Source organism: Felis catus, chromosome A2, assembly GCF_018350175.1.
Source record: "Felis catus isolate Fca126 chromosome A2, F.catus_Fca126_mat1.0, whole genome shotgun sequence".
In the NCBI taxonomy this organism is placed as follows: domain Eukaryota; kingdom Metazoa; phylum Chordata; class Mammalia; order Carnivora; family Felidae; genus Felis; species Felis catus.
The window spans coordinates 21150350-21167895 of NC_058369.1; the positions used below are offsets into that span (position 1 = coordinate 21150350).

At 62.3% G+C, this 17546-nt stretch overlaps 2 protein-coding genes across 12 annotated transcripts in view; one reads left to right on the forward strand and one right to left on the reverse strand.

Moving 5' to 3' along the window:
- The window catches only part of STAB1 (stabilin 1), a 27067-nt gene extending 19179 nt beyond the window's left edge, over nt 1-7888 (forward strand). For 2 of the 10 annotated variants that reach the window (XM_011279480.3, XM_019822624.2), the window contains exons 41-69: nt 101-177; nt 398-523; nt 706-779; nt 925-999; nt 1248-1370; nt 1673-1720; nt 1935-2012; nt 2130-2276; nt 2629-2769; nt 2873-2932; nt 3331-3507; nt 3591-3677; nt 3787-3936; nt 4042-4098; nt 4175-4376; nt 4700-4849; nt 4941-5045; nt 5219-5326; nt 5407-5600; nt 5718-5862; nt 5942-6075; nt 6165-6330; nt 6410-6519; nt 6611-6730; nt 6817-6966; nt 7045-7149; nt 7238-7384; nt 7480-7582; nt 7682-7888. In XM_011279480.3, the coding sequence (XP_011277782.1) occupies nt 101-177; nt 398-523; nt 706-779; nt 925-999; nt 1248-1370; nt 1673-1720; nt 1935-2012; nt 2130-2276; nt 2629-2769; nt 2873-2932; nt 3331-3507; nt 3591-3677; nt 3787-3936; nt 4042-4098; nt 4175-4376; nt 4700-4849; nt 4941-5045; nt 5219-5326; nt 5407-5600; nt 5718-5862; nt 5942-6075; nt 6165-6330; nt 6410-6519; nt 6611-6730; nt 6817-6966; nt 7045-7149; nt 7238-7384; nt 7480-7582; nt 7682-7854 (3532 nt within the window). In that variant the 3' untranslated portion in view covers nt 7855-7888. Of the gene's footprint in view, nt 1-100; nt 178-397; nt 524-705; nt 780-924; nt 1000-1247; nt 1371-1672; nt 1721-1934; nt 2013-2129; nt 2277-2628; nt 2770-2872; nt 2933-3330; nt 3508-3590; nt 3678-3786; nt 3937-4041; nt 4099-4174; nt 4377-4699; nt 4850-4940; nt 5153-5218; nt 5327-5406; nt 5601-5717; nt 5863-5941; nt 6076-6164; nt 6331-6409; nt 6520-6610; nt 6731-6816; nt 6967-7044; nt 7150-7237; nt 7385-7479; nt 7597-7661 lie in introns of those variants that run through there. The other 8 variants (XM_011279484.3, XM_011279487.3, XM_011279482.3 and 5 more) reach the window with 7 other exon arrangements.
- On the reverse strand, nt 7767-16848 carry NT5DC2 (5'-nucleotidase domain containing 2). 2 transcript variants are annotated; one of them, XM_019822635.3, is made up of 14 exons: nt 16564-16845; nt 12264-12448; nt 12053-12127; nt 11758-11813; nt 11547-11640; nt 11226-11354; nt 11055-11115; nt 10873-10975; nt 10661-10762; nt 10384-10465; nt 8563-8649; nt 8349-8489; nt 8203-8267; nt 7767-8124 (listed from the first exon to the last, which is right to left on the reverse strand). In XM_019822635.3, the coding sequence occupies exons 1-14, from the start codon at nt 16793-16795 to the stop codon at nt 7863-7865; spliced, it is 1674 nt and encodes a 557-aa protein (XP_019678194.2). In that variant the 5' UTR covers nt 16796-16845; the 3' UTR covers nt 7767-7862. The 2 variants fall into 2 exon arrangements, with proteins under 2 accessions (XP_019678194.2, XP_023105292.1); XM_023249524.2 differs by lacking the exon at nt 8203-8267 and having other exon boundaries at nt 7881-8124; nt 16564-16848.
- Between the last annotated feature and the right edge of the window lie 698 nt (nt 16849-17546).

Genomic DNA, 17546 nt, shown 5'->3' on the forward strand with positions numbered 1-17546 from the left:
TGAGTGAGCTCAGCCTGGGGCAGGTGGGCAAGTGGGTAGGGGTGCTGGGGGCAGGGAAGGGCCAGGCAGACATAGGCTGAGCTCTTGCCACCCCTCCCAGCTGCGTACAGGACTCGGCTACAGCCCCGGCCTGTGTCTGTGCTGCGGGCTACTCAGGCGACGGCGTCCACTGTTCAGGTCCAGTCACACACGGATGCTCCGGGCCCCCACCCTGACATTTGCAGTGGCTTTCCCTGCAGAGCCCTCTCCGGTCCCTCTGAATCTAGTTTCGATCCCAGTCCCATCTTGGGGCCTGCCCTTCCCTCTGACCTCTTCCTTTCTCCCGCGTCCTCTTCCCTTGTCCCCACTCTGTCCCTGTGCCAGCTCCTCACAACTCTCTGGGATCATCTGCCCCTAGAGGTGGACCCTTGTGCCCGTGACCACGGGGGCTGTTCCCCTCACGCCAACTGTACCAAGGTGGCGCCTGGGCAGCGGACGTGCACCTGCCAGGATGGCTACACAGGAGATGGGGAGCTGTGCCAGGGTGAGGCTGGGGTCCCTACCCTGGGCGTACATGGGGCCAGGGGTCTGGCTTCAGTGTCGTGAGTCACACTAGGTGAGGCTGAGGGGCCCACGGGGGGCCCTGAGAGCATGGGGGTGAGTACCTGATGGCATAGATGAAGGGCCGCCTAGGGCCTCCTCTCATCCCCGCGTCTCTTCCCCCAGAAGTTAACAGCTGTCTCATCCACCACGGGGGCTGCCACATGCATGCTGAATGTATCCCTACAGGCCCCCAGCAGGTCAGCACAACAGAGGTGGACACTGGGACTGTGCCATTCCCTCGTAGGGTGGGGCCCCCCTCAGACCAGGCGGGGTGCTCCTTCTGTCAAGGGTGCTGGCCTGCTCTTGGGGCCCAGCAGCCGCACTGATTAGGGTTTGGGACAGGTCTCCTGCAGCTGCCGTGAGGGTTACAGTGGGGATGGCATCCGGACCTGTGAACTCCTGGACCCTTGCTCCCAGGTCAGGGCCTAGCCCCACCTCATTTCATAGGGGAAGGGGACTGAGGCAGGAACCAGCCTTCCTTGCCCCCATCAGGGTCCCAAGGGCCTCCGAAGGGTAAGCCGCCCTCCCACAAGCTCCAGTATGACTGATCAGTAGCAAACCGAGCTTTGGGGGTTGGACGGGGGTCTTCGTGGCCCCTTACTCAGGGATGGGGCAGAGGAGTCCGAGAGCCACTGATGCCTCTCCCTCTCCTATCCCTGTCTCAGAGTAACGGAGGCTGCAGCCCCTATGCTGTGTGTAAAAGCACAGGGGATGGCCAGAGGACGTGTACCTGTGACGCAGCCCACACCGTGGGTGATGGCTTCACCTGCCGTGCCCGAGTTGGCCTGGTAATGATGCCCAAGTTAGACCCCTGACCCAACCTTGGCTATGCCTCCCCATGGGCCTCACCCATGATATTAAGACCCCAGGTTTGATCCTGATCCTGGCCTTAACCGTGACCCTGACCCCTGACTCTACCTGGGCCTGACCCAGCTATGATCCATGAAACTAATCCTAACCCTAGCTCAGACCCCCGGCTTTCCTTTCCTCATCTCTGCCTTGGCCAGACCTTGGGCTGCAGGTGCTGGGACAGGCACCAGGCCCTGAATGGGGGCCACCCAAAATCTGAGCTGATCCTCGCCCCCCCCAGGAGCTCCTTCGGGACAGGCATGCCTCATTCTTCAGCCTCCACCTCCTGGTGAGTGACCAACTGGCTTCCAATTCCTCAGTCTGTCCTGGGTCTCTCTGATCTGTCAGTCCCACCGGTCTCTGGGCCTTCAGGTTCTCATTTGGTCAGGGGGTTGGCTGTTCTGGTCTCTCAGAGTCCAAGTCTTTCCAGGAGGATCCATGGAAGCCCTGAGTTGGTCGAAAGTTACCCCTTCTGCACTCAAGCTGTTTCCCCCTCCCCGCAGGAATACAAGGAGCTCAAGGGCGATGGGCCTTTCACAGTCTTTGTGCCTCGCGCAGATCTAATGAGCAACCTGTCGCAGGTAATGCAGCCCTCCCCAACCCGCAGCGAGGCTGGGAAGGAAGGGGTGGGTATTCTGGGGCGTGGGCAGAGGCAGCAATCAGGGGCCTCCCTCTACCCTCCCGGACCCCCACTCCAGGATGAGCTGGCCCCGATTCGCGCCCACCGCCAGCTTGTGTTCCGCTACCACGTGGTCGGCTGCCGGCAGCTGAGGAGCCAGGAGCTGCTGGACGAGGGCTACGTCACCACGCTCTCAGGGCACACGCTGCGCATCCACGAGAGGGAGGTGGGTCCGGGCCCCGCCCCCACCCTAAACGACCCAGAGACCCTGCCCCTGACCCCTGTGCTCTGACCCCACGCAGTTAAGACCTCACCTCCCTGGGCCTGGGCGGGCCTTAGTGACGGGGAGACCAGCTCCAGACCGTGCCCACTACCAAAGGCCTGTCCCCCAGGCCCGGGCCTTCCGAGCCTGGCTCCACCCCCACTCCCACCGGCCACACCTGGCTGCCTGCTGCCTTGACCGTGCCCACCTTCTGCCCCAAGACCCACCCAACGCAGGTTCCGCCCCACCTCAGGCCCCACCCACAGCATGAGTACCCCACCAATCGGCTTCATTCAGTCCTGGGCCCCACCCCCAGGGCAGCATCTATCTCAATGACTTCGCCCGTGTGGTGAGCAGTGACCACGAGGCTGTGAATGGCGTGCTGCACTTCATCGACCGAGTCCTGCTGCCGCCAGACGTGTTATACTGGAAGCCTGACGTTGCCCCTATCCTGCGGGTATGACCTGGGCACAGGCCTGGGGGCTTACCGAGCAGGTTGCTGGGGGCCTCAGATGCTCCCTCCCTGCCTGACCTCAAGGCTCACAGGTGCCTTTCCACAGAGAAACGTCACCGCCGCTGCTGAGAGCTTTGGTTACAAGATCTTCAGCGGCCTCGTGAAGGTACTGCTCCCGTGGGTAGGCCTGTCAGTGTGTGCATTTGTGCCTGTGTGTGTGTGTGTGTGTGTGTGTGTGTGTGACAAATGTGTAAGTGTATATTCACCTGTCTGCACCCTTACATGTGTAAGCCTGTCCTTTGTGTGCGTACAGGCCGTCTGTGTATGTGAGCCTCCCAGTGTGAGCACATGGGTATGCTTATGTGTGTCCATGTACCCGAAAGTAGTCCGGGTGTGTGCAAGCTCATCCCTGCACATACGTCCATGTGTATCTGGCTACAGCCAAGAATGTGGCTGGCGGGAAGGCCCCCTGGGTCCCTGGAGCCCCTTCCTGGCCTCTGTGGTCCAGCCCCCTACCTCCGCCCACCGGTCTCTGACTGTCACACCTCTGCTTCTCCTTGCCAGGTGGCTGGCCTCCTGCCCCTGCTTCAGGATGCGGCCCACAGGCCCCTCACAATGCTGTGGCCCACAGACTCTGCCCTGCAAGCCCTGCCACCTGATCGCCAGGCCTGGCTGTACCATGAAGACCACCGTGACAAGCTGGCAGCCATTCTGCGGGGCCATGTGATTCGCAACATTGAGGTGGGTATACCCCCAGTCCTTGGTCCCCACTGCCTGCCATCCAGCCTACCTGCCTGGCTCCAACCGTAGTCCCTTCTGCTCAGGCCTTGGCATCTGACCTGCCCAACCTGGGCCCGCTCCGCACCATGCATGGGACCCCCATCTCCTTCTCCTGCAGCCGCGTCCGGCCGGTGAGTGTGAGGAGAGGACTCAGATGAGGGAAGCAGGAGGCAGGGGCTCTGGCATTGGGGGGCCACAGTGCACCTGTGACCCCGTGTACTCTCCTTCCTCCGCCTGCAGGGTGAGCTCACCGTGGGTGAGGAGGATGCCCGCATCATGCAGCGGCACCTTCCCTTTGAGGGTGGCCTGGCCTATGGCATCGACCAGCTGCTGGAGCCACCTGGCCTTGGTGCCCGCTGTGACCGCTTTGAGACTCGACCTCTGCGGCTGGTGAGGGAGGCCATAGGTCAGAGGAGGAGGGGCAAGGGATCCTAGCCAAGGGACCTGTCTCATCCATCCATCTGACCTTGCCGTGTTGGCCTCTGTTCTTTACAGAAGATCTGTAGCATTTGCGGGCTAGAACCGCCTTGTCCTGAGGGTTCACGGGAGCAGGTAAGGGCCTGGAAGCTGGGTGGGGGTTCAGGCAGGGCCCAGGGACTCCAGGGCTGTTTGACTCCTCTTGGCCCAGGGCAGTCCTGAGACCTGCTGGCGGTACTACTCAAAGTTCTGGACGTCCCCTCCACTGCACTCCTTGGCACTGCGCAGCATTTGGGCCCGGTCTAGCCTCTGGGGTCAGCCCCAAGGCCTGGGCAGGGGCTGCCACCGCAACTGTGTCACCACCACCTGGAAGCCCAGCTGCTGCCCTGGTCACTATGGCAGCGAGTGCCGAGGTGAGTGTCCCAAGGTCGTGAGTGTCGCTGGCTGGCTCTTCTGGCACAGCTCCAGCCACTGCTCCGGGTAAAACATGTTGGGGTGGTGGGGCCGGGGCAGGTCTGGGTGGTGAATGGATTTGGCCAGGAGAGAGTGCTCTGAGAGGCTGGGTGGGCATCTGTGGGATTCTCACCTGTGAGGGGACTTGGGTGGATTGTGGCTTCCGGAGGAGGCTCGACCGCCCCGGGTACAGGACGGATGGTGTGGCTGGGCTGGGGCTGCCTGTGGTGGGGGTCCCAGTGAGAGCCCTGGCCCCACCTCACTTCTCTCACCTCTCCACTAGCTTGCCCTGGTGGCGCCAGCAGCCCCTGTGGTGGCCACGGCGTGTGCATGGACGGCATGAGTGGCAGCGGGCAGTGCCAGTGCCATGCGAGGTTTACAGGGACAGCGTGTGAACTCTGTGCCTCGGGTGCCTTTGGGCCCCAGTGCCAAGGTGGGCTCCCTGCCCCACCCTGTCCGACCCTGCCCTCTGAGCCCCACGGCCCACACGCCAACCCCATCAGCCTGCTGATCTCTCTCCCCAGCCTGCCGCTGCACCTCCCATGGCCGCTGTGATGAGGGCCTTGGGGGCTCTGGCTCCTGCTTCTGTGATGAGGGCTGGACCGGGCCAAGCTGTGAGGTGCAGCTGAGTGAGTGCTGTCTGTGTTTGTGTCCACCTGAGTGCTTTTATATGCTCGCGTGTAGTGGCATGTGCCCCGACCACACACTCAGGTGGAGCCACTGAGGGTGGGTGGGAGGGGGTCCAGGGGCACCCAGGAGGGCAGCTCCTAACCTGGATATGCGGGGGATGCCTGGGGGACAGAGCTGCAGCCTGTGTGTGCCCCGCCCTGTGCGCCCGAGGCCGTGTGCCGCGCGGGCAACAGCTGTGAGTGCGGCCTGGGCTATGAAGGGGATGGCCGCTCGTGCACAGGTGAGTGGTGGGCAGGTGTGAGGTGGGAGGCCCCCTCCCCCCCCTGCCACCGGGGCCTGCCACTCTCTCCCTGCCCGCAGTGGCGGACCTGTGCCGGGATGGGCATGGCGGCTGCAGCGAGCACGCCACCTGCAGCCAAGCAGGCACAGTGGTCACCTGCACCTGCTTGCCCGCCTACGAGGGCGACGGCTGGAGCTGCCGGGCCCGCGACCCCTGTGCGGACGGCCACCGTGGGGGCTGCAGCGAGCACGCCGACTGCTTGAACACGGGCCCAGTGAGCAGCCGGGGAGTTGAGCGGCAGGGTGGGGAGGCTCCACAGAGCAGCACCGCCCCCCCCCCCCCCCCCCCCCCCCCGGTCCCTGAAGAGCACCCGCCCACTCTCCCGCCCCAGAACACGAGGCGCTGTGTGTGCCATGCTGGCTACGTGGGTGACGGACTGCAGTGTCTGGAGGAGCCTGAGCCGCCCGTGGACCGCTGCCTGGGCCAGCCACCACCCTGTCACGTGGATGCTGTGTGCACTGACCTCCACTTCCAGGGTGTGCTTCCCTGCCCGCTCCCGGTGCCCCTGCTTTACCTCGGTGCTGCTGGGCTGATCACGCCTCCCTCCCTCTGCAGAGAAACAGGCTGGTGTCTTCCACCTCCAGGCCCCCAGCGGCCCTTACGGCCTGAACTTCTCAGAGGCCAAGGCAGCGTGTGGGGCTCAGGGAGCTGTTCTTGCTTCTCTCCCTCAGCTCTCTGCTGCCCAGAAGGTGTGTGGGGCTTAGGAATCTGGAGCCAAGCCCGTGGGTGCCCCCTCGAGCTGGGCCTTTGGTCTCAGCATCCCCTTCTGCCCCTACAGCTCGGCTTCCACCTGTGCCGTGTGGGCTGGCTGGCCAACGGCTCGGCTGCCCACCCGGTCGTCTTCCCTGCGGCAGACTGTGGTGGTGGGCAGTTGGGCGTCATCAGCCTGGGCCTCCGGAAGAACCACTCAGAGCGCTGGGACACCTACTGCTACCGCGAGCAAGGTACAGCCTCCCCTACCCCCCCCACACATGCCCTGGCTCGGCCCCTTCCCACTGACCCACCCAACTGCTTATCCCGCAGATGTGGCCTGCCGGTGCCGCCAAGGCTTTGTGGGTGATGGGACAAGCGTCTGCAATGGGAAGCTGCTCGACGTACTGGCTGCCACGGCCAACTTCTCCACCTTCTATGGGGTGTGCAGGGGCCCAGCCTCAGGGCTGAGGGTGTGGGTAGCTGGGTCCCTGGGGAGGGAGCCTGCCCACAGTCCTATTTTCCCTCTTCCAGATGCTGCTTGGCTATGCCAATGCCACCCCTCGGGGTCTGGACTTCCTGGACTTCCTGGACGATGAGCTCACCTATAAGACACTCTTTGTCCCTGTTAATGAAGGCTTCGTGGACAACATGGTAACCAGTGGGGGTCGTGGGCAGAGCCAGGCCCAATGCTGATGCCTCCAGCTGGCCTGGGCTAACAGGCCTTGCTTTGCCTACAGACGCTGAGCGGCCCAGACCTGGAGCTGCATGCCTCCAACACCACCTTCCTGAGCACCAATGCCAGCCAGGATACTGTGCTCCCCGCCCACTCGGGCCTCAGCCTCTTCTTCAGTGCTGTGGGCCCTGACAACAGTTCCTGGGCCCCTGTGGTGAGTTTTGCTACTGCACTTCCCCTGCTGGCTCTGGCCCTCACACACTCACCAGGCCTGACTCTGGTCTCCCTACAGGCCCCAGGGGCGGTCGTGGTTAGCCACGTCGTCGTGTGGGACATCATGGCATTCAACGGCATCATCCATGCTCTGGCCAGGCCCCTCCTGGCTCCCCTACAACCTGTGAGTTGGTGAGGGGTGGGGAGGACGACAGGCAGAACAGCAAGGGGTGAGGAGACGGTCCTGGCCTTGACGCTCTCCTTGTTTGCAGCAGGCAGCGGTGGCGCCTGAGGGTCCACCCGTGGTGGCAGGTGTGGGGGCTGTAGTGGCTGCTGGAGCACTGCTTGGCCTAGTGGCTGGGGCCTTCTACCTCCGTGCCCGAGGCCAGGCCACGGGCTTTGGCTTCTCCACCTTCCAGGTAGAGCTGTGTTGGGGGGCAGGGGGGAGGGATGTTGGGGGTGTCTGGGTCCACGGATCTTGCTCGAGGCCCCTCACCACATACCTCTCTTCCAGGCGGAAGATGATGCTGAGGATGACTTCTCCCCATGGCAGGAAGGAACCAGCCCAACCCTGGTCTCTGTTCCCAACCCCGTCTTCGGCAGCCCTGATGCCTTTGGTGAGCCCTTCGATGTGAGTATGAGGGGTGAGCGATGACCGAAGGGACCCCAGGGCCTGGTTATCAGCCCAGCCACAAGCGGTCCTCCCCCCTACCCAGGACTCACTCCTGGAGGAGGACTTCCCGGACACCCAGCGGATCCTCACGGTCAAGTGATGCATCTAGGACCGAACAGAGGCACGAGCAGGAGGGAGACCACTTTTATTGCCCGCCCTGGAACGACGCCCAGCATAGGCGGGGCAGGAGGGGTTAGGACCTATTCTGGACAATAAAGGTGCCCTCAGCGGATGTGGGCCATGTCGCCAAGGAAGGGTGTCTTCATGCAGCCGGTGCAGAGCTGGTCCATCCAGAGCGGCGCCTCATGCTGCAGGGGTGTGCGGCGTGGGTAGAAGGTGAAGTCTACCCGGTAGTTGAGTAGACAGCTGAGGGAGGCCATGTAGAGGTCAGAGAAGCGCACGAGGCGTCGTGAGAAGTATGTGGGGTTGTGGAAGGTGCGGAAGATGCTCCCAAACTGAGCGTTGAACAGGGCCTTGGTGATGCACCTGAGGAAGAGACATGGGGCACTAGAGCAGGCACGGCAGGAATGAGGCTGGGAGCCCTTCCTGCCCCACCCTGCCCACCTCAGCTCCTGCCGCTCCTTCATCCAGGCAGCCAGCACCTGCTGCGACTCGGCGTCCTGGTACGTCTGGGGGAGACGGGGTGGGTGCTGGGTGTGTGCCTGGGCGGCAGCCCTGCCCTCCCCCCAGGCCGCCCCGCGCCCCCACACCTGCATGCGCTCCAGCAGCCCCGTGAGCGCCTGCTGCCACGTCAGCGAGTGCATGTACTGCTCCGTGTTGATGATGCGGATCTCGCGCTCTAGCTCGGGGATGATGGCACCGGTTCGCCAGCCGTGCCGTAGCATGAGGTCCTGGGGGGTGGAGGACAGGGATCAGCATCAGCCAGCAGGCTCCCTCCCTCCCACCCAGCCTTGCGCCCCTCACCGCCAGATCACTGTACAGATGGTCTCCGAAGTAGAGCACACGGGGTCCACGCCACTCCGTCAGGCGGAGGAAGTCATACAGGTTTCCCTGGGGAGAGGTGGGGGGGCACCGCTGAGCACAGCGTACCACGGGACTACCAGAGCCACGCCATGTTCTCCACCTTCCTCCCAAATCCCCAGGGGCAGCACGGCCCCTCCAGCTGGATGCCGGGCTGCCCTTTCCCATGGCCTCAGTGTCCCCGGGCTCTGGCCCTGTCTCCTCCCCCTTCACAGTCAGGAAGGGGGTCTGCCTGCCACAGGAAGGTCTGTCAGCCTGGCATGATGCCCTGGGCCTCCCCTCCCTGTGGCCTCACACCCACCCCAGGGATCCCACTCTGTGGGAAACAAGCCACAGCAGCGAGCCTGTGGCCCTAAAGCCCTTCCTGTCCTCCCCGGCCTGGGCCCAGAGGGACCCAGCAGACCTCACTGCGAAGCCATCTGCCCCTCCTGCTCCAAAGCTAGAGAAAAGATGAAAGCAGTCAAGCTCAAACACAACAGAGGAAGCTCGCGGGAGAGAAAAATGGGGCAGGGGGCCCAGAGCAGGAAGTGCAGCAGCCAGTGAGGCAGGAGCCCACACCCTACAAATGAACAGAATTCACACTCAGCGCAAAGGAGCTACTACAGTAGCCTGTGCATGCTAGTGGCAGGGGGAGAAAGCAAGGCGTGGCCGACACAGGGCCGTGAAAGGATTGTTGAAATAAGCTCAAGTGGGGAGGCTGTAGAGTCAAATACGAGTGGGCGGAGCGCTGAGGATGTGCCCTGAACCAAGAGAAAGTTTCGAGGTACAGGTGCTGAGTCAGGCAAGATGGAACCTGGGTTCCAGCCTCCCCAGCAAGGGGAGACAGGAAGGAGCATAAAGAAAGATGAGAACCAAGCAGGATCGGGCACACACACAAAATGAAACTTCAGATCATCAGGCATAAAGAAAAGGCTAAAAGCTGCCAAAGGAGAAAAACTCCCCTTGTTCCCCACGAAGGTACATGACCCTCCTCAGGCTTATTAGCCAAGATGCCAAGACAAAGGAGAGCGTTGCCCTCAGAGCAGAGGGTAAGAGCCTGCGCTTAAGGGGGCCATGGAGAGTTGGGGGCCACCCAGGTAGGAGTACTGTCTACAGGCCGGGCCGCTGCCCTGGATACCCCAGGCTGCTCCCGACCCAACTACTGACTTCCTCCCTCCCCCCAACCCCTGGAACCCCCACCCTCAAGAAGCCCAGCTCAGCCAGGATTTCCGCATTCCATCCAGGGCCAAATGCCTTAATCACCTCCTGCTCCTTAATCACCACACAACCCCCAGCACTGGGCCCCCTTCTCATTTTCCTAGCCACCAGCCAGGAAAGGGGGTCTTCCCAAGGGCCCGTGAGCTGCTCCGGCCAGCTTGACTGGCTGTAGCAGAGTGGTCAGCCCCAAGTAATGACATTGCTGTTTAGTGGGCATTCAGTAAATGCCTGGCCCATCTAAGGGCTTGTACACCACAATTCAAGTAGAACATACTTTTTTTTTTTTTTTTTTACATTATACTTCTTTTATAGATGAGAAAAAGCAAAGCACAGAGAGGCCAAGTGACTTGGCCAGACTCCCTCCGCTATCGAGCAGTAAACTTGGAATTCAAATGAAGGCAAATTGACCAGGCCTGTGTCCTGAGAGCCATTCCCTGGTGCCCCTGGAAATGGTGCAAGGGGGCAGAGCCACGGCAGATGTGTGGTGGCTGGGCAGGGCCCAGGAGGCTGTGCTACTGACCCCTCCACGGCCTGGGGCTATGGTTAGGCCACCCAGATAGCACTCACCTGCCGATAGATTTTGCCCTTCTCCAGGCGGGTGATGCGGTCCCAGTGCAGGGAGCCCTTCTCATCAAGTTTTCTGAAAGGCCTGGAGGCAGAGGGGTAAAGGGCTTGGATTCCAGTCTAGGGCAGGACCAGAGGCAGGCACCTCCTCAGTCTGCAAAGGCCACCTGCTCACATGGGCTGGGTGCTGACAAGGGGGTGTCCCCACCCCAAGCACACAGGGTGGTGAGCAAAGGCCAGTGCCCGCTCCCCACCCTCATCACCCCTGCTAGGCCCATACTTGCGCCGGTCAGTAAAGAAGCTGGGTTTGTCTGCCTGGACGATGACCACATCAAAGAGCTGGCGCCAGTCAGGACCCACCATGTGCCGCATCCCCTTGTCCCTGGGCAGAAGTGGAACAGGCAGCAGGTGGGCTGAGGCAGGCCCCTCCTTGGGCCCTACCCCATTCCCCCCAGGACCCCCCCCCCCACCTCCCCACCGCAGGCAGCTCACACGAAGCTGAAAGGACTGTTGGTGATGAGGAAGAGCTGCTTCCCATGGGCCACCAGGCGGCTCAAGACGGCGAAGGTCTCGTCCCCTCTCAGGATGTACTTCTCTAACAGGGAGATGGGTCTGTGAGGGCCAGCCCGGCCCCCTGCCCAGAAAGCCGCAGCAGGGCTACTGTCTACCCTTACCCATATCCTGTTCGATCCACTGGTACATGAGGCCCTTCACGTGCACATCTCGAATGGCATCCTGGGGGTAGGAGAAGGACTGTGAGGGTGCAGTGGGGCCAAGAAGGCCTGCCCCGCTGTGGCTGACTTGATCTTCCCTGCCACCCCGAGAGGCAGGCCCAATGTTCTCACTGTCACATCCTTGTAGAGGTGTGCCTGGTCAAACTCCAGGCCGTGACTCAGGAAGTGGTCCACCACGCAGGACAGCAGTGCCATTTCCGGCAGTGAGAAGATGTCCATGAACTGCTTGATGGAGGGACCCTGTGGAGGGAGCAGCCACCTCAGCAGCCCCTCTATCCCTACCGCCCCTCGCCCTGGAGACCAGTGTCCCTTGGGACACTGGTAGAGGGAAACTACCTGCTGGGTGAGCCAGCCCACCAGGGTGAGGGCACCCACAGCGAGATCACTGAGCTGCCTGCCCCGGCCAGTGGCAGTGTTAGACGGAGCAAGTACCTTGCCGTAGAAGCCACTCATCTGGTACAGTGGGATGTGCTGGGTGCCCCCATATAGGTCTATCACCTCCTCGTCAGGCACAGGCTGGAGGCCCCTGGGTGGATGCACAGACATCATGAGTCTGAAGTGGTCCTGAGCTGAGGCCACAGTGTAAGATGCAGGTTGAGGGGGTGGGGGGACAGCAGGGTCAGGCAGGGCAGTCTGCACTGACCTGTAGGCCGTCCCCAGCTGCACATAATGGAAGGCATCAATCTTCATCAGAAGGCTCTGGGAGCACCAGGGGAATGGGATGGGTGGTAAGAAAGGGGCTTGCATTCATCCAAGCCAGCCTCTTCCAGTCCCTGTGCTGAAGCCCCAGCTGGAAGGTACCAAGGGGATTAAGTGCCCGTGAAGCTACAGCTGTGAGGCCAGGGGTAGCCCCTTATAGAGGATGGGGGCTAAGGAAGTAGTGCTGATGCACATCCAGTCAGGAGGGGCCCCACGGAGAACATGGCCTAGCCACTCACCTTCTGAATGTCGTAGTGGAGGCCTCGGATGGCAAAGCTGGGGTCGTAGTCATATTTCCGGATCCCCTCTGGGTACTGTTGGGGGGGGAAGTGCGCCACGCCTGAGCCAGTGGCAATGCCAGACCTCTGGCTGGGCAGCTGCCTCAGGGGACCTCCGTGACTCAGCCTGAGGTTCCCCCGGGGCCTGGGCCGTCTGCCCGGCCAGCCTCACCTTGTAGTGCTCAATCAGGATGTCGCGGGCGGCACTGAAGATCTCAGGGTGCAGCGCATCTGCGTACTGGGCCAGTGTGTAGTCGTAGTCGAAGCCATAGACTTCGACATCACGCAGGCTGATCTCGTTGTTGGCATAGATGGCTGCTGGGTTCAGGAGACTGCAGACCTCGGGGGGCAGGAGGTCTGGAGGGAGGAGATGCAGGTATGATGAGATGAACACGGAAGCAGCACATGGTCACCGAGCACTTTCCAGGTGCCCAGCTCTGGGAGCCTCATGAAACCACCCAAGATGGGCAATCTTAGCCCGAGGCTGCATATGGTCAAACTGAGGCTTAGAAATGCCACTTGCCCAGGGTCACGTGGTTGGGGTAAGGCAGAGCTGGCAATGGGACAAGACCACGGCTGGATCTCCCACCTCTGGGTCTTGGGTTACACCCCTGCCTGCAGCCCACCAGGTGAACTGAGCCCACGTCCCCTCCAGGCTCTCATAAGCCCCACTGGACCCATGGCTATGCTTGGGCCCTTTCCACCCTGCCTGAAGCTCAGGCTGGGACTGAGGAACATTATAGGAGTTGGGGGAGGGGGGAGTATGGGGTAGCTCTTCTGTCGCTCACTTTCCCGGGTCTGAGCACCTGCCACGGCCTGTGGAGCGAGGCCCCTCTAATCGGATTTCAGCGGCTCGCCAGTCCACGTAATGACATTTGCTGCTTCTGGCCAGGGAACATTGCTAATTACGACAGGCAGGACGTGTGATGTTGGGCTGCGGGGCAGTACCCAGGTTGCTCCCTTCTGGGGATGTGGTCATGGCCACCCCAAGTCCCTGGCTGCTATGGTCAGGTTGAGTGGGACACCGTGCAGAGTAGGCCCTAGGGTCCTAGGGAGGCAGAGGAGGATGAGGGGGTCCCAGGCTTATCTTCCTCAGTTTCCCCATCTGTACAGTAGGGGAGTTGAATGGGGAAAGTGCCTGGGCTTTGAGGTCGGAGAGACCAAGCCAAATACCCCCTCTTACAACTGGCACCTCAGAAAAGTTACCTCACATTTTGTACCTCAGATTCCCTATTTCTCAAGGCGGAATCAAAATCGTGCCAACCTACAGAATTATGGAGAGGTCATGTTGAATGTGCTCTGTGCAGCATTCCTGCTCTGCACCCGGCAAACGTAGGATTAAATGAACCACAGGCCAACGTAGGATTAAATGAACCACGGGCCTCTGAAGCCTGTCACCTCCCTGTCCCGGATCTCCCTGCATCACTCGACGAGTAGGGGCTGCGGGAGAGGGGACCAGGTGGGATTAGGTGCATAGGACACTGCCCTGCAGGGGCTCCAGGTGGCCCCATTCCTGAGACCACTAGCTTGTGGCTAAGGCCCGCACCCACAGCCCAAGCCTCCACGGAATTCCTGTCTCAGCCACAACAAGGCACAATCCTGAAGCAGAAACCCTCGGCCACACAGCTGCCTGTGCACAGAGGCAAACACCGATGAGCTCCCACGCTCTGAGCATTTGCCTTGGAGGCCCCTTTGGAACACGGGTTCCACCCTACCCCCTTTCCTTTGGAGCAAAGTGCAGGGTATGGGTGGGGGAACAAGTGTGGCTGGTTCCTCTAGGGGCCCCAGGCCAATGTAAGCCTGGCACAGAGCAGCTGTTTCGCAGACTCGTGGGTGCAGACAGAACACTCCTCACTTGGATGCACGTGAGACTCAGCTGCCTTCAGCTCTCTAGGGATCTGCTTGTGAGATGCCCCTCTGATGTCACTAGGCCTCTGATGTCACTGGGCCTTGCTCTCCCCACGGTCCTGAGTTCCTGGGCACCAAGTCCAGTAGCCCCCCAGGGCTACTGGGGGGAGGGGAGGGATCTGCTTGGCAGCGTAGCCCCTTGTTGCCGGCAGAGTTCTAGCCAAGACCAGGCTTCCGCCTCTGTCCTTGAAAATGTTCCCAGGATGGACAATCCTCTGAGGAACAAAGCAGGATGGGGAAGCAGCCCACGGGGTCTGCCCTCCTGACGTGATTTCTGGACGGAGGAAAGCACAGCTCGGGGGGCCACAAGGTCCACTCCTTTCCACGGGAGTATGGTGGCGCACAGGGCCAGGTGAGGAGGATGTACTCCTCACCTGCACTGGCCTCCCAAGTTCACTGGGCTCACTGTGCAGACCTCACCCTCCTTTCCTCTTCTCAGTTCCCAGTTCCCACCCCTGCCCCAGGCTCCAGGGCCAACTCTTCCCCACGGCAGCTGTAAGACTCACTGTGGGTGCCTTCCTCCCAGCTGTTGCTGGGTGCACTTGCTGGGTGCCTTAGAGGCTCATCCTGTTCAAGCCTTACTCCAATCCTGTGAGGTGGTCCTACTTATTCATCCATCATCCAGAGGAAGAAATGGGCTCAGGAAGGTGAAGTCACTTGCTCTAAACCATCCAGCGGTAGGCAATGCAGTTGAGATTAAAATTCGGGTCACTCTACTTGCCTTAACCACTCTGCCCCTAGGCCTAGCCTTTCAGTGTCCCCATGCTGGCAGGGAGGCACTGGGCTGGGGCCTGGCTCCTGGGCACAGTTTTGCCCACAGGCATTAGCCCAAGGCATACCTCAATGCCCAGAATGTCCCCCAGAAAACCCAGTCAAGAGGGATGAGTTAGGACTCAGGGGTGCCAGTCTGGCTCATCCTAGCATCTTGGAAATGATGCTTTCACATCAAGAGGAGCTTGGGTGGCTCTGTGACTATCTTAAGATCCAGGTGAGCCAGGTGTGACAAAGCCCAGCAGGCCTTCCTGTGTTCTCTCCCACACCTACAAGGCAGGCTCCTCAGGTTGCCCTACGGAAGGTCTTCTCCAGACCCAGAGCAAACACAAATCCTTAACAGCATCCCAGGCCTGTCCTGTCCACTGAAGGGGGGGGTGGGGGTGGAGGTGGGAGGGGTGGGGTCCTGACAGAGGTCCAAGGGCTTCAGAACCACAATTCCTCACTATTCTGCCTTGGACTTCTCAGGTGAGTCCTGTCCAGCTCTCCACACAGCTAGAGTGGAGGCTCTAATCATCTGGAATCTTCCAGACAGGGCCACTTTGTCTTACCAATGAAAGCCGCATCACCCTTGGGGGCTCCTCTAGAAGCTCCCCTGCCCTTTCCAGGCCTGGTTCCTTCTGTGTCTCCACCACAGCCCTGTGTCGTGGGTTTGTGTTTTACACTGTAGACTCTGAGGGTCCAAGAGGGTTGAGGCCTGCTGAACGCCACCCTGCTGGTCAGTGATAGGGGTCAAGCCCAAACCACATATGCCTGCCGCAGAAGAGAGAAGAGCCCCAGGGCGGGTGTGGGGCGGGGGGTGGGGACCAATATCAGGCACTCTCAGATCTCTGGCCTCATCAGGGCATCCCAGCCTCTCATCCCATCCCTGTCTGGAAGATTCCAGATGATTAGAGCCTCCACTCTAGCTGTGTGGAGAGCTGGACAGGACTCACCTGAGAAGCCCAAGGCAGAATAGTGGTACTGAAGGCCTTGGACCTCTGTCAGGACCCCGCACCGCCCCCCCCCCCACCCTCCCCTTCAGTGGACAGGACAGGCCTGGGATGCTGTTAAGGATTTGTGTTTGCTCTGGGTCTGGAGAAGACCTTCTGTAGGGCAACCTGAGGAGCCTGCCTTGTAGGTGTGGGAGAGAACACAGGAAGCCTAGCCTCTCTGGGGGGAGGCCGCAGGTTCATCAGCCCATTTTGCAGTGTCCCGGCCAAGGATGAAGCCACCCTTGTGGACTCCAGGGCCCTGGGGTGGCTTGGTCTCGTTTCTCCAACCAACACCTTCCCCTCCTGGGCTGAGAGTGCCCCGGACCTCGGTGGCAATCCAGAGGTGTCTGCAAAGTCTAGTCCGCGTCCGCTTAGGTTGGGCAGCGCCGCCGGCCGGCTTTGTCCCTGGAGCTCCCGCCCCAACTAAGGGCCGCTAAGAGAACAAGGGGTAGGGGCATTTCCGCCGCAGCATCCCGGCAGACGGGGTCGCCAGGAAAGACGGTGGGGGCTCCGCATTCCGGAGGCCGCTTCGGGAACCCCGAGATCCTGCAGACGGAGCCAGGGAACAAAACTCCCGTCGGCCCGTCTGCCTCCGGACGTCGGGGCGTCCCTAGAGGGCCCCGGGACGACCAGTGGGAGCCTCTCCCGAAAAGCTGCTCGGCCTTCAGGCTCCGGGGCCCCGGCGAGCCTCACCAGGGTGCTTTCCCCGAAGAGCGGCGCCCGGGCCGGCTCGGGACGGCTGGTCTGTCCGTCGCCTGGGCGCGCGCCGGCCGCCGCGCGGATACACCCCCGGCGCCCATCCCACTCCGGCTCACCCACCGTGCACCAATCTCCGCATGTCCTGGTAACGAGCCCACAGGTGCGCGCTGAACTCGGCGCCGCCGGCGGGCGCCGGGGCGGGCGCGGGGCGCGGGGCACCGGGGCAGTGGGCGCCGGGACCCGGGGGGCCGCAGCCAGGGCAGGAGGGCGAGGACGACGCGGCTCGCGGCCCGCCGTGGCCCCTGCACGGCAGCCAGCGCCGAGCGGCCGCCCGCAGCCCCGCACCCGCCATGCCCGCCGCGCGGCCCGCGCAGCCCTCGGCCCGTCGGCCAGTCCGCCGCCCTCCGACTGCGCGCCCGCCACGGTGGCCGCGTGCTACTCACGGCGGCCGGCCAATGGGCGCGGCGCGCGGAGCCCGGCCGGCCAATGGGCGCGCCCCTCGGCCTGGGGGGCGGGAGGTCCCGGGGCGGGGCGGGACGGGTTCCCTAGCCCCCTCCCCCGTCTCCTCGAGGCTGAGGAGGACTCTGCGCCCCCCTTCGGTGGCCACCGCAGCGATGGCCGCTCTTTGGGCTCCCTTCCCGGGAGGTCGGAGGACCCAAGAACGGTCGTCTCCTTGAGGCTGCAGACGGCCGGGACACGGAGAGGGAAGGGTCGGAGCGCGGCGGGCCCACCTCGACCCCCGGTCCTCTGTCTCCCCCTCCGTCCCCGGGTCCTCTAGCCCGCCGCCCCCCGCGCCCGCCCCTGTCCTTCACGACCTCAGCTCCGCCACCGCTCCCAGCCAGTGATGCGGCGAGGGTCCTGTTCCCTGCAGATCAGAGGCCGGCCAGTTTCACTCTAGCGAATAAAGAGCCTTCCCCACGCCGGGTGAGACCTCGGGACCCACAGCGCCGCTGAAGCAGCCTCTCCTCGCTCCCGCCCTCTACCGCACACAGATGACCCCTTTTAACCTAGGGCAGGACCCCTGAGCGGTGCGCTGCAGAGTTGTGGGCCCGGGGCCCAGAACTGCGCCTGCCTGGTTCTGACCTCAGCAAACAGCCGCACCG